Genomic DNA, 14,658 nt, shown 5'->3' with positions numbered 1-14,658 from the left:
TTTTTTTCAAAAGACGTTATGGGTTATAGGAGTTTGCTCGCTCTGCATACAGAAGGAATTCTAGAAGCTGGGATTGCACCACCCACCCTACGCACCCCTTACTTGCAGAAACCTTTGCCCCCCAACCCCCACCCCCACCAAATAAGGGCTCTTCAAGGGGCAGTTGCCAGCTCCAGAGCCAGCTGCTTGACACCTATTGTCCCCGCTTGGGCGTCAAACGATTTCGCCTGAAGGACCCTAGCGTTGATTGCTCTCAAAACTCAAGGCGCCTTTCCTTCGGCCTTGGCAGGGCCATCCCCAACTGCGTCCAGGAGGCGCCCCACAGCGCAGGGGCCGGGGGACAGCGAAGAGGTTAGAGGGCTGCCTCTTCCGGGCAGGCGTTCGCGCCGGGCAGCCCGAGCGGCCGCGAAGGCCCCCACTCTCCGCTTCTCCCGCCCCCCGCGCCCCAGAGGGCTGCTGGCTGGCTAAGTCCCTCCCGCTCCCGGCTCTCGCCTCACTAGGAGCGGCTCTCGGTGCAGCGGGACAGGGCGAAGCGGCCTGCGCCCACGGAGCGCGCGACACTGCCCGGAAGGCACTGCCACCCTTGCCCCCTCAGCTGCCCAATCGTGATCTCCAGCGGCCTCCGCGCGCGCACGGTGAGCGCCACCCGGGACCGAGCCGCTGCAAGGGAAGAGGGCCGCTGCGCCCGAGTGTCCTTTATCTCCGGACCCGCTGGAGCTTCCAAGGGGCTTGCCCCCAAGTCCCCCCACCCCACCCCGGCTATTTCCCATGCCCTTCTCTGCCCCCAAGCTCCGGCCTCTCTCCTTCCTCCCTTCCCTGGAAGCCGGCGAAAGCCGGCCCTCCCACCTAGGGACCGTTGCACTGGCCGTTGGCGGCCGGCGCGGCGATGCCCCGCCCCCGGCGCGAGGCTCGGAGCCCCGGGGCTGGTAGGCCGAGCCGGCGGCTCCGCGGGGGAGGGGCGGGTCGGGGGGCGGTGCGAGGCCCGGCCGGGCGCCCCGCTGGCGGGTCGCGCGCGCGCTCGCGCACTCTTCCTGCCCTCGAGGCGCGCCGCGCCCCCTCCCCCACCCGCTCGCGTAGGCTCCCGCCCGCTGCGCGTTTTGTCCCGCGTCTCGCCCCGTCCGTCTCCTGACTCGCCGCTCTTGTCCTTCCTCCCGCTTTTTCTTCTCTCCCCTCGCGGTCTTAAGATGCCCTCGGCCACCAGCCATAGCGGGAGCGGCAGCAAGTCGTCCGGACCGCCTCCGCCGTCAGGTTCCTCCGGGAGTGAGGCTGCCGCGGGAGCCGGGGCCGCCGCGCCGGCTTCTCAGCACCCTGCAACCGGCACCGGCGCTGTCCAGACCGAGGCCATGAAGCAGATTCTCGGGGTGATCGACAAGAAACTTCGGAACCTGGAGAAGAAAAAGGTGCCAGGAGTTGGCGGGGAAGGGATGGGTGGCTGCGGCCGGGCTCTGCGCCCCCTCCGACCCTGGTCGCTGGAGCCTGCGCTTCTTTCCGTCTCGGGAGCGTTACTGGGTCCCCTCCTCCCACCCCCTGGTCCCCACGTCCCGTTTCCACGTTCAGCGGGAGCTTCGTGCCCAGAAAACGGGCTCCTGGAGGAGGCACTTGTCACCTGACTCGGACGCGGCACGGTTCCCCAGGCCTTTTTATCACTCTTCCGCTGTGGGTCTGGCTTTTTGGCCTTTGGGAGTGGGACATGTGAGGGTGGGGGGCCTGTCTTCAGGACTTCACTGTATGGTGCCCTTCTCTCCATCTCCGAGGCCCGATTTCTCTGACGAGGGCCCAAAATGAAGAGATCCCTGCGCGGGGGGCTCCGGGCTCAACCGACCGCCTCGTGGAGTTGGGGCGGCCTGTGTCCTGTAGCCTTGCGGTCTGTCCGCTCGGTTACCATGCGTTTGAGACCTGTCGAGCGTCCCCTTTTCTTCCGTGGGAGAGAAGTGTATTTAGAATCTTAAGGCAGAACTGCCTCTCCGGCAGGCCCATTTTGAATGGATCTTCGATTTGCTACCCCCGCCCCCATGCGATGGGCTCCCCTGCGTTTCCCTCTTTGTTTCAATTGTTTAGGTGTCCCCCCCGAGCCTCACGCTCAGCTCAATCGCGAGATGATTTTCTGCAGCGACTTTTTGTTCCTAGGGGACTCTGAAGGGGCGGGGGACTGCCAGGATTTAGATTCGTTGGGGGCTGGGTCCTAGGGAGACTGGAGAGGATGGCTGGGACTCGGGGCACATGGAGAGAGCGTCTAACATGGCGGCGGCTGCGGGGAGAGGGAAGCGCTTTGCTGGAGCTGCATTGTGAGCACAAAGCGAAAGCAGAGGGGGAGGGCAGAGACCAGGCAGCCGCCCCGACTGGCCTCCTTTGGCCCCCCTCTAAAAAAAAAATCGAGCCACACCCACGATTTTTTGGATTCAGTATTTAGTCCTTGTAGATCACACTACTGAGGTATATCTTCATCTGCAAGTCAGCCTTTTGTTTTATGCTTTCATCGCAGGACGGTGTAAACTCTGTTTAGAGGGGTGTGTGTATGTATGTAGAGAAAAGGTCTGGGCAGAGTGAATAATTAAAATGAGTAAGATCAGAGGTGGAAGGGGAGAAACAAATTAGTCGTTTGTGAAAACGAGGTAATTACTCTGTGACTATCATGTTAACTTGAATTTTACCTTGTAAAGTAAAATGAAACTTTGATAACTTCTACTGTCTGCCTCTAGGAAAACATATTTATAACATCTTGAATTTCCAGGAAATCATTTTGCAGTGTTTATGTAGCCAGACACCTAATAGTGTTACTTAGGTGCTGATATAGTAATTGGCTAAAACTTGGGCTGTGGGAAATAAGTTGAAGAAAACTGGTGATGTTTAGGTCTTATTAGTTTTACTTATTTACTGATATATTTTACATTTTGGGAGAGTTTTAAAACATTTAAATTTGATACTTCCCTGTCTCCTCTTCAGTATTAAAGGTTGGGAGTTTTACTTGAATTTCATGGACTTTATTTGAAATTGAGAGATGTTCTAATCTTGGGATTTCTATCTTTTTTTCCCAATCATTTATTTTGATAAATGTGTGTTTTGTTATAGGTAATTGGAATAGTAGATGTAGTTACATCAACAAAGTAACAAAAGTATTTTAACTGTAAGCTGTAAGGTAGCTACATTCAAATGTTGAATGGAATAAGCATGCCCAAGGCCAGTATCTTCTGAGTCTGACACATGATATAGTTTACACTGTTGAAATTGAGACTAACTTGGGTGTCTTCTTAAATTTTTTTTTTTTTTTGAGACGGAGTTTTGATCTTTTTGCCGAGGCTGGAGTGCAATGGCACAATCTCAGCTCACTGCAACCTCTGCCTCCCGGGTTCAAGTGATTCTCCTCCGGCAGCCTCCCAAGTAGCTGGGAGTACAGATGCCTGCCACCATGCCCAGCTAATTTTTTGTATTTTTAGTAGAGACAGGGTTTAACCATGTTGGCCAGGATTGTCTCGATCTCTTGACCTCGTGATCCGCCTTCCTTGGTCTCCCAAAGTGCTGGGATTACAGGCGTGAGCCCCTGTGCCCGGCCTCTTTTTAAAATTTTAATGCAGTAAGCAAGCCTACTGATCTGGCTGCTACTTGAATTTTTGATTCTTCAGAATTTCTTGGAAATGTTTTCTTCTAGGATAGTAATCTGAATGTAAATATTAATAATTATGAACATTAATAATGTATTAATACTAATTATGAACATTAATGATTAGTGATATAAAGTGTAGAGACATTAATGACTGAAAGATAACTCCTCAAAGAAGTTAATATAAAGGTAGGTGCTGACTGGCAGCCAATCTAGTTGTGAGGTGGCTGTTAGAATCTACTGTTCAAGTACTTCTGAAAAAAAATATAAATCTAGTTTATAAGCCCCTCCTAGGACTTGAACCATGACTGGTCATTAAATGTGTATAGGTGCATGTGAATTACTATACTCTGTCATACCCTACCCTCAAGTTATTTTGTTTTTTTATTTTTGAGATGAAATCTCGCTCTCGCACAGGCTGGAATGCGGTGGGACGATCTCGGCTTCCTGCAACCTCCACCTCCCGGGTTCAAGTGATCCTCTTGTCTCAGCCTTCTAAGTAGCTGTGATTACAAGTGTGCACCACCACCCCAGGCAATTTTTTTTTTTTTCCTTTGAGAAGTCTGGCTCTTGTCCCCCAGTCTGCAGTGCTACGGCTTGATCTGGGCTCACTGCAACCTCCGCCTCCCAGGTTTAAGTGATTCTCTTGCCTTGGCCCCCCAAGTAGCTAGGGTTACAGGCGCCTGCCACTACTCCCAGCTAATTTTTGTATTTTTAATAGAGACAGGTTTTACCTTGTTGGCCAGGTTGGTCTAGAACTCCCGACCTCAGGTGATCCACCCGCCTCGGCCTCCCAAAGTGCTGGGATTACATGCGTGAGCCACCGCGTGCAGTCAGATTTTTTGTATTTTTAGTAGAGACGGGGTTTCACCACGTTGGCTAGGCTGATCTCGAACTCCCGACCTCAAGTGATCCACCCGTGTCTGCCTCCCAAAGTGCTGGGATTACAGGTGTGAGCCACGATGCCTGGCCTCCCCTCAAGTTATAAAGGAGAAAATAATGTAATTATTACATAATTAGGCTAATCCATACTGAAAGATTGCCATGTTAATAATGGAGATTTAGCAAACTGCACAGAGTAACTTTTTTTTCTGTCTTCTCAGTGTTTTAAGTGGTAGATAGCAGTAAAAAGGTCCTAAGTTACAGTTAAGTCTTGAGACTTTTCTATAAGCCACAGACTGAACTCTACCCACTTAAGTAGTTAGGTTGGCAGTATTGATGTTGACTTAATTGCTATTAAAACTATATATTTTGCCTTTTGAAAAACTCAGGGTATTTGGATTTTCCCTAAATTTAAGCACATCTGGTTTTTAGTTTAAATCCTTTTTATATTTAGATGATTTATTTGTGAGAAGACTTAACTGTTTTTAAGTATAAGTGAGCATTTCTAATGCACTAAAATAGGATTGCTTTACAAATCAGTTTAGAATTCCTCTTTAGAAACCCTTGTGGAGTAAAGTGAGGTACTGTTTACAATTGGATTTGTTTTGACTTCATTTAGCAACTTACATTTGAGCTATATTTCAATCTTGACCTATTATCGGAGCCTTCTGGACCAAAATGCTTTTTTTATGGATTTTAAAATCAAGTATCCTGGCAGAAATGACTATGGATATGTAGTATTGCTTAAATTAAAACAGATAATTGAAATAATTTTACTGTATTTTAAAAAACAAAGTTGTTTATTTTCTAATAATTTGAGCCATTAAAGAAAAAGCTAAGCATCTGCTCAATGAGAATGCATGCTTAACATTGATGAAATATGATCCTATTATGTAATGCAATAAAAAGGCTTGGTAGGTTTTTAAATTCAGGCTTCCAAAGAGTACATGAGGGCTGGGTGCGATGGCTCACGCCTGTAATCTCAGCACTTTGGGAGGCCGAGGTGGGTGGATCACCTGAGGTCGGGAGTTCAATACCAGCCTGACCAACATGGAAGAAACCCCGTCTCTACTAAAAATACAAAATTAACTGAGCGTGGTGGCACATGCCTGTATTCCCAGTTACTTGGGAGGCTGAGGCAGGAGAATCGCTTGAACCTAGGAGGCAGAGGTTGCGGTGAGCTGAGATTGCGCCATTGCACTCCAGCCTGGGCAATAAGAGCGAAACTCGGTCTCAAGAAAAAAAAAAAAAAAAAAAAAAAGAGTACGCGAATCAAAGAGAAGAACGCGTTTATCAAAGAGAAGAAATACAGCTGTGATAAAGAGAATCAAGTGTAAAACTTCATTTGCAAATCTTACAGGTAGTATTGAATTGAGTGATTAACTGCCTAGTTTTCTTTATCAGTTCATTGGTGCTGAACTGGGCCCTAGGCTATGCAAGATATTTCGAAACTAAGTCTTAATTTTGACTGAAGAGAGACCTCATTTGATTTTATTAGATGTAATCACTTGTGATATAGAATAAAGGATGTTTTAATAGATGACATTTAAAATTGTTATATTCTTTGTGAATATAATAGGTTTAGATTCTAGTGACTTTGGTAGGTGAAAGATTAACTAATGATCACTTGCGTAAAATGCTAAAATAGCCTGATAGCTTTTTAACCAATATGTGACCAAAACTGATAGCCAGAAGTGTAGTGTTTTTTATACTTCTTCCTGAAGGCTTTCTGCACTTCATTTTTGCAGTTAGTAGTATTCTTTAAAAAGAATGCTATTGTTGTGAGGGTAACATTTCTTTCTAGAACATTGCAGCGTGTCTGTGCTTAGAATTTTCGTTGCAGCTGTTGTGCAGAACTTAGGTGTTCAGTGTTTGAAATTAAAAACATTCTTAACTATTTTATAAGTAAAATCTTTCATTGAGGCTATTACCTGAAGCCTTCTTTGACATTTAAGATCTCTTGATGTGTTTGCTTTTCCATGGGTTACAAGAACTATTCTTCTGCAATGCAGAGGGCAAGATTATTTTGCATTCAGCTTGTCACAGAAAAAAGCTGTAATGCTTAATTTGTTTCCCTTTGCTCGACTGTGTGTTTTTATGTGTAGCACTGGGAAGTATTTAAAAAGGTAAAGCTGTGAATTCCCCCAAGTGATAATGGGTATCTTTTTCTAGGTTGAGAGTAGAAGCATATTACATTGAGAATGTATTGTTTTAACCTGGCCAAATTTGTTTACTCTGGGATACTACCCATGTGGCAAATATTTGAATGAGAATACATTTTTTGTGACTTACAGATTAAGCATACAATTTGCCAAAATTTTATGTAATTAATTTCCTAGTTTACATTTAGGGCTAGATGAAGACTAGTACTGTTTCATCTTCTAGAAAAACTAATACTTTTCCTTTAGTAAAAGTGTTAATTTTTGCAATACTTTTGCAGAAGATTAAACTTACAACAACTTAGTCATAGCTGTAATCTTATACTGTTATAAAATTTAAAAGATTTTTTATTTTTATTTATCATCATCATTATTTGAGACAGAGTTTTGATCTCGTTGCCCAGGCTAGAGTGCAATGGCGCGACCTCCGCTCACTACAACCTCCCCCTCCCAGGTTCAAGCTTTTCTCCTGCCTTAGCCTCCTGAGTAGCTGGGATTACAGGTGCCCACCACCACGCCTGGCTTAATTTTTTGTGTTTTTAGTAGAGATGGGGTTTCATCATGTTTGCCAGGCTGGTCTCAAAACGCCTGACCTGAAGCGATCCACTTGCTTCAGCCTCCAAAATGTTGGGATTACAGGCATGAGCCACCACGTCTGGCCTAAGAGTTTTTTTTAGAGCTTAAACCACCTGAGAATTTAGTCCAATTCATTTTATAGAAGACAAAATTGAGATGTTTATATGGAATGACTTAGGTTGGAATGGGTGAGTTCCAAAGTTTCTCGCAGTTTTTTTTTTTTTTTTTTTTTTGAGACGGAGTCTTGCTCTGTCTCCCGGACTGGAGTGTGGTGGCCGGATCTCAGCTCACTGCAAGCTCCGCCTCCCAGGTTTACGCCATTCTCCTGCCTCAGCCTCCGGAGTAGCTGGGACTACAGGCGCCCGCCACCTCGCCCAGCTAGTTTTTTGTATTTTTAGTAGAGACGGGGGTTTCACCGTGTTAGCCGGGATGGTCTCGATCTCCTGACCTTGTGATCCGCCCGTCTCGGCCTCCCAAAGTGCTGGGATTACAGGCTTGAGCCACCGCGCCCGGCCTCGCAGTTTTTTTTTGAAACAGAAGTTTGCTCTGTTGCCCAGGGCTGGAGTACAGTGGTGCAATCTCAGCTCACTGCAACCTCTGCCTCCTGGGGTTCAAGTGATTCTTGTGCCTCAGCCTCCGGAGTAGCTGGGATTTACAGGTGCATGCCACCACGCCTGGCTAATTTTTGTATTTTTAGCAGAGACGGGGTTTCGACATGTTGACCATGCTGGTCTCGAACTCCTGACCTCAAGTGATCTGCACGCCTTGGCCTCCCAAAGTGCTGGGATTACAGGTTCACGTGAGCCACCAAAACCGGCCTCTTAAATAATGTTTTATGGGAGTAATTAGACTTTGTAATATTCCATGGCCTAAGTGTAATTTTCATGTTTAATTATGTAGAACCAAGTAAAGCCTTTTGCTTCAAATCCTTAGAGTTTTTCTGTTTGAAAAAACTGAATGCAAAAGAAAAATGCTTTCCATTTTTTTATTATTAGACCTTTATTAATGTCTCATTGTTAAACTTTGTGTTTGTATTGTCTGGGTAATGGGGTTCTGAGAGTATTGGTAAGGTAAAATCCCAGTAGGTTAGGTATCATTGGTACATCCATATTGTAATGAAATAAACTTTTATTAAAGTTTAAACTCTTCGGTTTTTCTCTATGTTTAGCTCCCTATGTACATTTGTCAGACTCTACCCAAGCTTGGTATGTTGTAGATCAGAAAAATCTGGAGAAAGCATTACCAGTAGAGAGAAATAAGAAGTATGACAATCTTTTCATCCAAATTACTGTATTCCAAGCTTCTGGGTATTTTTTGGTAATTGGTTCCTTTTTCTGGGGGAAATGAATGGTGTGTGTGTATATAGTATAGAAGAGCGAGAAGAGTAGCAGAAGAGAAATTCAGCCAAAGTTGGAACTGTAAATTGTTTGGTTTTAGTTCATTTATTTATTTCTTTCACTAGCTCTACTACAGTGCTTTTGTGAGATAGACTGTGAGTACAAAAACGTGGATGAAAGATACTTTACTGGGTAGAGTTCAAAATTCAAACTTCCTGAGGAAAGGGGAGGGTGTGCTTCTTGACTATGCTCAGCTAAAGTAGTTTGTTTCCTTTAACTTCCCGTTACCTATTGTCTGTACACTTCTTGACTTTTTTTTTTTTGTTTTTTGTTTTTTTTTGAGATGGAGTTTTGCTCTGTCGCCCAGGCTGGAGTGCAGTGGTGCTGTCTTGGCTCACTGCAACCTCCGCCTCCTGGGTTCAAGTGATTCTCTTGCCTCAGCCTCCTGAGTAGCTGGGACTACAGGTGCGTGCCACCATACCTGGCTAATTTTTTGTATTTTTATTAGAGACGGGGTTTCACCATGTTGGCCAGGCTGGTCTTGAACTCCTGACCTTGTGATCTGCTTGCCTCAGCCTTCCAAAGTTCTTGACATTTTTTATATTGCCTTGTGTTGTTAACCTTACATGTTTTTCTAAATTGGTAATAAGCTCTTTGTGGGCAGAGACTATTAACATCACTGTGCTGTGCTTTCTCACACATGGTATATACTGAATAAGTATTTGCTAGTTTGGCCAAATCTTTACATAGAAATATCTGTAGCTTCATTAACAATCCTGTTAAAATGGATTAATCCATGCGATTAGGGAGGAAATGCTTGTTGCACGAAACTGTTTACTTGCAGTGCTTTTATTGAAATTGATTTTTTTTCCTGAAGGGTTTTCTTTTTTTCTTTTCTTTTTTTTTGAGACGGAGTCTTGCTCTGTCGCCCAGGTGCCCGCCACCACGCCCGGCTAATTTTTTGTATTTTTAGTAGAGATGGGAGTTTCACCGTGTTAGCCAGGATGGTCTCGATCTCCTGACCTCGTGATCCGCCTGCTTCGGCCGCCCAAAGTGCTGGAATTACAGGCGTGAGCCACCACGCCCGGCTCCTGAAGGGTTTTCTTTTTAGTTTTTACAGGTGCATAGAGTTGATGAGTAGGCAAGTAGAATACTTTTTTTTTTTTTTTTTTGAAGCTAGGTAGCAGGCTGGGCATGGTGGCTTACGCCTGTAACCTCAGCACTTTGGGAGGCCGAGGCAGGTGGATCACCTGAGGTCAGGAGTTTGAGACAGCCTGGCCAATATGGTGAAACCCTGCCTCTACTAAAAATACAAAAAAATAGCCAGCCATTGTGGTGTGCAACTGTAGTTCCTGCTACTTGGGAGGCTGAGACAAGAGAATTGCTTGAACCCGGAGGGCGGACATTGCAGTGAGCCGAGATTGTGCCACTGTACTTTAGCCTGGGCGACAGAGTGATACTCCAATCTCAAAAATAAATAAATAAATAAATAAAGCTGCATAGCATAAGCAAGATATGTAAATGGTCTTAGGAGAACACAGATAATTTTTATTATTAGAACCATTGTACATTATTGGAAATTTCATTGCATTCTCAATACTGTTCTAAAGATATTTTATTTTTTAGAGACAGGGTCTCACTCTATCACCCAGGCTGGAGTTCAGTAGGGCAATCATAGCTCACTCCAACTTTGAACTCTTAGCCTCAAGCGATCCTCTTGCCTCAGCCTCCCAAAGTGTTGCGATTACAGGGATGACCCACTGTGCCTGGCCCACCTCAATACTGTTATCCAAACATAGAAATAACTGAAATATACTTTAGTTATTAAAAAACCCTTTGGGCCTACACTTTGAATTACATTGAACTACTTTTTACATTGTGGACAGGAAAGATAGTAAGCAAAAGTTTCCTCAGTTTTTAAAAGGACAGTAGAAAGAACACACTACAGTCTACAGATGATCCATGGCAGCTATCTTCAAATGCTGAAAGCTTGCTCATGTAGCAGGAGTCTGCTGTTCTAGAAAATGAAAAAGTATTAAACAATGATGGTGGGGATGTAATCTTTTTGTATTTAACTCCCAAGGAATGTATTAATAGAAATAAGTTGTACAGACTTATGCTAAGGAATAGCTTGGTTAAAGCAACTAATATTTTGAAAGATGCCCTGTAAGATTATTTATGATAATTTGCTTTTCAAATCCACAAACTTTAGACTTTTTAAGAATGTAGTTCAAAGTAGGTGATGCTGGAACTTGTTAACATTTCTTTTTCCTACTAGAGTCAGCTGCTTCAATTCACTCAGACTTACCTGCCTAATTATAACCTTGGACAAGGAATAAGGGTTTTTACAGGATTGGCGTTTATCTTTTTTAAAAAATTAGACAAATGGCTTGTCAAACTTAACTTCCTGGATACTTAACCTACTTGAAAAATTATCTTACAATGAAACCTTAGGTAACATCCTTTTTTTTTTTTTTTTGAGATGGAGTTTTGCCCAGGCTAGAGTGCAGTGGCACGATCTCAGCTCACTGCAACCTCTGCCTCCCGGGTGCAAGCGATTCTCCTGCCTCAGCCTCCCCAAGTAGCTGGTATTACAGGCTCCCACCACCACACCCGGCTAATTTTTTGTATTTTTAGTAGAGACCAGGTTTCATCATGTTGCCCAGGCTGGTCTCGAACTCCTGACCTCAGGTGATTCATCCACTTTGGCCTCCCAAAGTGTTGAGATTATAGGTGTGAGCCACTGCGCCCGGCCTAGGTTAGCATTCTTATGCCATTCTTAGCATTCAGAAATCTAGCATTCCCAACAGGTGTTCATTCAGCTTCTGCTTTACCCAGTCTTCTAGGGCCTGGTAGAATGCTCATTTCTCAATGAAAGTTTGTTTCATTGGTGTGCCACTCTTTAAGTTCTTGGTATTAGAAGTGTATCCTTACCGGCTGGGCACAATGGCTCATGCCTGTAATCCTAACACTTTTGGGAGGTTGAGGCGGGCAGATCACCTGATGTCAGGAGTTCGAGACCAGCCTGGCCAACATGGTGAAACCCTGTCTCTACTAAAAATACAAAAATTAGCTGGGTGTAGTGAGTGGCTCATGCCTGTAATCCCAGTTACCTGGGAGGCTGAGGCAGGATAATCCCTGGAACCTGGGAGGTGGAGGCTGCATGAGCCAAGATGGTGCCACTACACTCCAGCATGGGTGACACAGTAAGTGTCTCAAAAAAAAAGAAAAAAAAAAAGAATGTGTATCCTTAACACCACTGTTTAATAGTCTTTGTTTTCTGGAACAGCATAGACTCCTGCTACATGAGCATGCTTTCAGCATTTGAAGGAAGCTGCTGTGGATCAGCTATGGATCGTAGTGTATGTTCTTTCTACCCTGCTTTTAAAAAGTGAGGAAACTTTTGCTTACTATCTTTTCTGTCTTCTGGGGATTTCACTAGCTAACAGTATCAGTTGAATTTGTGGAGGGCAAATAGGAGACAGTCAGCTGCCTACCATTGTGGGCAAAGTCAAAACTGGTAATTGTCTAAGTGAAGAACAGAGAATGTGGGGATTGATGACTTGAAATAATACCTAGAAAAACTGCTAAAGATTGGGCCGGGCGTGATGGCTCACTCCTGTAATCCCAGCACTTTGGGAGGCTGAGGCGGGCGGATCACGAGGTCAGGAGATCGAGACCATGCTGGCTAACATGGTGAAACCCCCTCTCTACTAAAAATACAAAAATTTGGCGGGCGCCTGTACTCCCAAGTAGTGGGAGGCTGAGGCAGGAGAATGGTGTGAACCTGGGAGGCGGAGCTTCCAGTGAGCTGAGATTGCGCCACTGCACTCCAGCCTGGGCAACAGAGCAAGACTCCCTCTCAAAAAAAAAAGGAAAACGAAAGATTGTGGAAAGTTTGAGAGGAAAAGAAATATTTTGTCTTTGCGAAAGTTGGCACAGTACTCTAGAGGTGATTTATTTGGCCTGGATACATAAAATATAGCTAGGTGCTCTTAACTACTTTGGTTATTTTAGGGTTCATTTTTAAGTATTCCCTCTCAGTTTAGAGATCTCCTTATTTGTGAATAGGAATTACTTAGTTTTCCTGGATAGCCAAGTTGGTTTTGGTTTTTTTCAGATGTTTCCTCCTAATCTTTCTTCCAACTATTTAAAATTGTCTAGTTGAAGAATTTTTTAGGGTTTTTTCGGGTTTATCATCTCTCTTGCTATTTATTTTTAATTGCATAATTAAAAATTTCTTCTTAAATTTTTTATTTATGGAATTTGTTGGCCATAACAATAAAGAAGCAAAGCCCAGGAGGGCATCTATCATGGATATCCCTCTTCTGGCACCCTCATGGCACTGTACTGAACTTAATTTTAAAAATCCATTTCAAGAAAGTAACTTTGGTGGTAATGAAAAACGCCTTGGGAAGAATGGAAGATCTAGATGTACTGCGATTCAGCAACATAATAATCTGATTGGAGAAAGGAAGAAGACAGCAGCAGCAGAGGCAGAGCTGGAATGTAGCAACAGCTGGAATCCAGAATGACATTCTAAGGGGAAGGGTTGTTAAGGCACAAATGATTTTTCTGGGATTTAAGACCTCACTTAGATAAGTTATTTAACTGTGTCTTTCAATTTGCAGTTAGGTGAAATACGATTGGTAGTAGTGCCTCCCTGATAGGATTAGCTACCTTTTACATTTGAATGTCTGTTACATAGTGAATACTGTCAACTATTAAAAGCAGTAAAGAAACAGGAAATAAAGTGAGACTGGATAGCACTTGTTGGGATAATTATTTCCCAGTACCACATGACTCTGACATCTACTGGGTGTGGTCACACCTCTCTATCCCATGATTCCCCCTTAAAGACTGGGTAATCTGGGAAATGGACTGATATTTATCTCGCTCATATGTGTGCTATAAATGGATTTTTAATACACTTAGGATACTCAGTAGCTGAAAAGGAACTCTAAATTGAATTTCAAGATAGAAAGGATCTAAGAGGGCAGGTTTGTGTTATCAACATTGTAACGTAGTAGGCTTTCTGATGAAGATCGTATTTTTTGTTTTTCTGAGACAGAGTTTTGCTCTTATTGCCCAGGCTGGAGTGCAATGGTGTGATCTTGGCTCACCGCAACCTCCATCTCCCGGGTTCAAGCGATTCTCCTGCCTCAGCCTCCTGAGTAGCTGGGTTTATAGGCATGTGCTGCCATGCCTGGCTAATTTTGTATTTTTAGTAGAGACGGGGTTTCTTCATCTTGGTCAGGCTGGTCTCAAACTCCTGACCTCAGGTGATCCACCTGTCTCGGCCTCCCAAAGTGCTGGGATTACAGGTGTGAGTCACCATGCCCGGCCTGAAGATACATTTTTATGCTAGGAAAATGGTTTCATTCTCTAGGAAAAATGCTTAATATTTATTTTATGTGTTTCATGAGTAGTTGACCAATTTATTGTTACCTATTATGTGTTAGCCATGTTCCAGCCTAAGAAAGAATAACGCTGGTTGTCTAGAGACCTTTATTACTCCTATCTTTACCATTCTGTTCTTAGTATAATGTTGGATCTGTCAATGTGACAAGCCATTTGTTGTATATTCACTTAGTTAATGCTATACATTTTAACACCAGTAGACAAATTTTCTACTTGGACTTTAAGCCATTTGAATAGGAAGTGACAATATGAAGCCACTTAAGATGGCGCCATTTTTCTCTTGAGTAGTCTGTGCTTTCAGAGGTTAGGCAAATTGTATTTGGAGAAGTACAGATACCATATCCTTTTCCTTGTCATGGAAGGCCACTTAAGGAGTGACCTGAGATTCTAGCTATAGTAATCTTTACAGCTATTGTAATAGCTACTTTCATGTTGAAAAGTAGAAAATTAGACCACTTGTCGTAAGAGGCTTTCTGTTTATAGTGTACATTTTGGCATTTACCGCTCAGTTTAACTTCTGAGGTGTCAGCTAAGAATGCAAGATTTGACAAAAGTACTATTTATAAATGGAAGATGGTAAACCTTAATTTTTTTCTCTCTCACCTCTCCTTTTCAAAGATGGTAAAACCCCTAAGGGTGTTCAGATCATAAACGGGTGTTCTTTTTTTTTTTTTTTTTTTTTTTT

The 14,658-nt window shown here is 43.9% G+C and overlaps 1 protein-coding gene across 1 annotated transcript in view; it reads left to right on the top strand.

The window, feature by feature from the left end:
- The first annotated feature begins 375 nt into the window (after positions 1–375).
- Positions 376–14,658, top strand: part of CAPRIN1 (cell cycle associated protein 1) — a 50,988-nt gene continuing 36,705 nt past the window's right edge. The window contains exons 1-2 of the mRNA XM_023185508.2: positions 376–635; positions 1,185–1,400. Of these exons, the coding sequence (XP_023041276.1) occupies positions 1,185–1,400 (216 nt within the window). The 5' untranslated portion in view covers positions 376–635. The remainder of the gene's footprint in view (positions 636–1,184; positions 1,401–14,658) is intronic.

The sequence above is a fragment of the Piliocolobus tephrosceles genome, chromosome 13 (genome assembly GCF_002776525.5).
Source record: "Piliocolobus tephrosceles isolate RC106 chromosome 13, ASM277652v3, whole genome shotgun sequence".
Taxonomy (NCBI): Eukaryota; Metazoa; Chordata; class Mammalia; order Primates; family Cercopithecidae; genus Piliocolobus; species Piliocolobus tephrosceles.
Note: the sequence above shows the minus strand (reverse complement) of the source record. Positions and strands in the feature narration are given on the sequence as shown.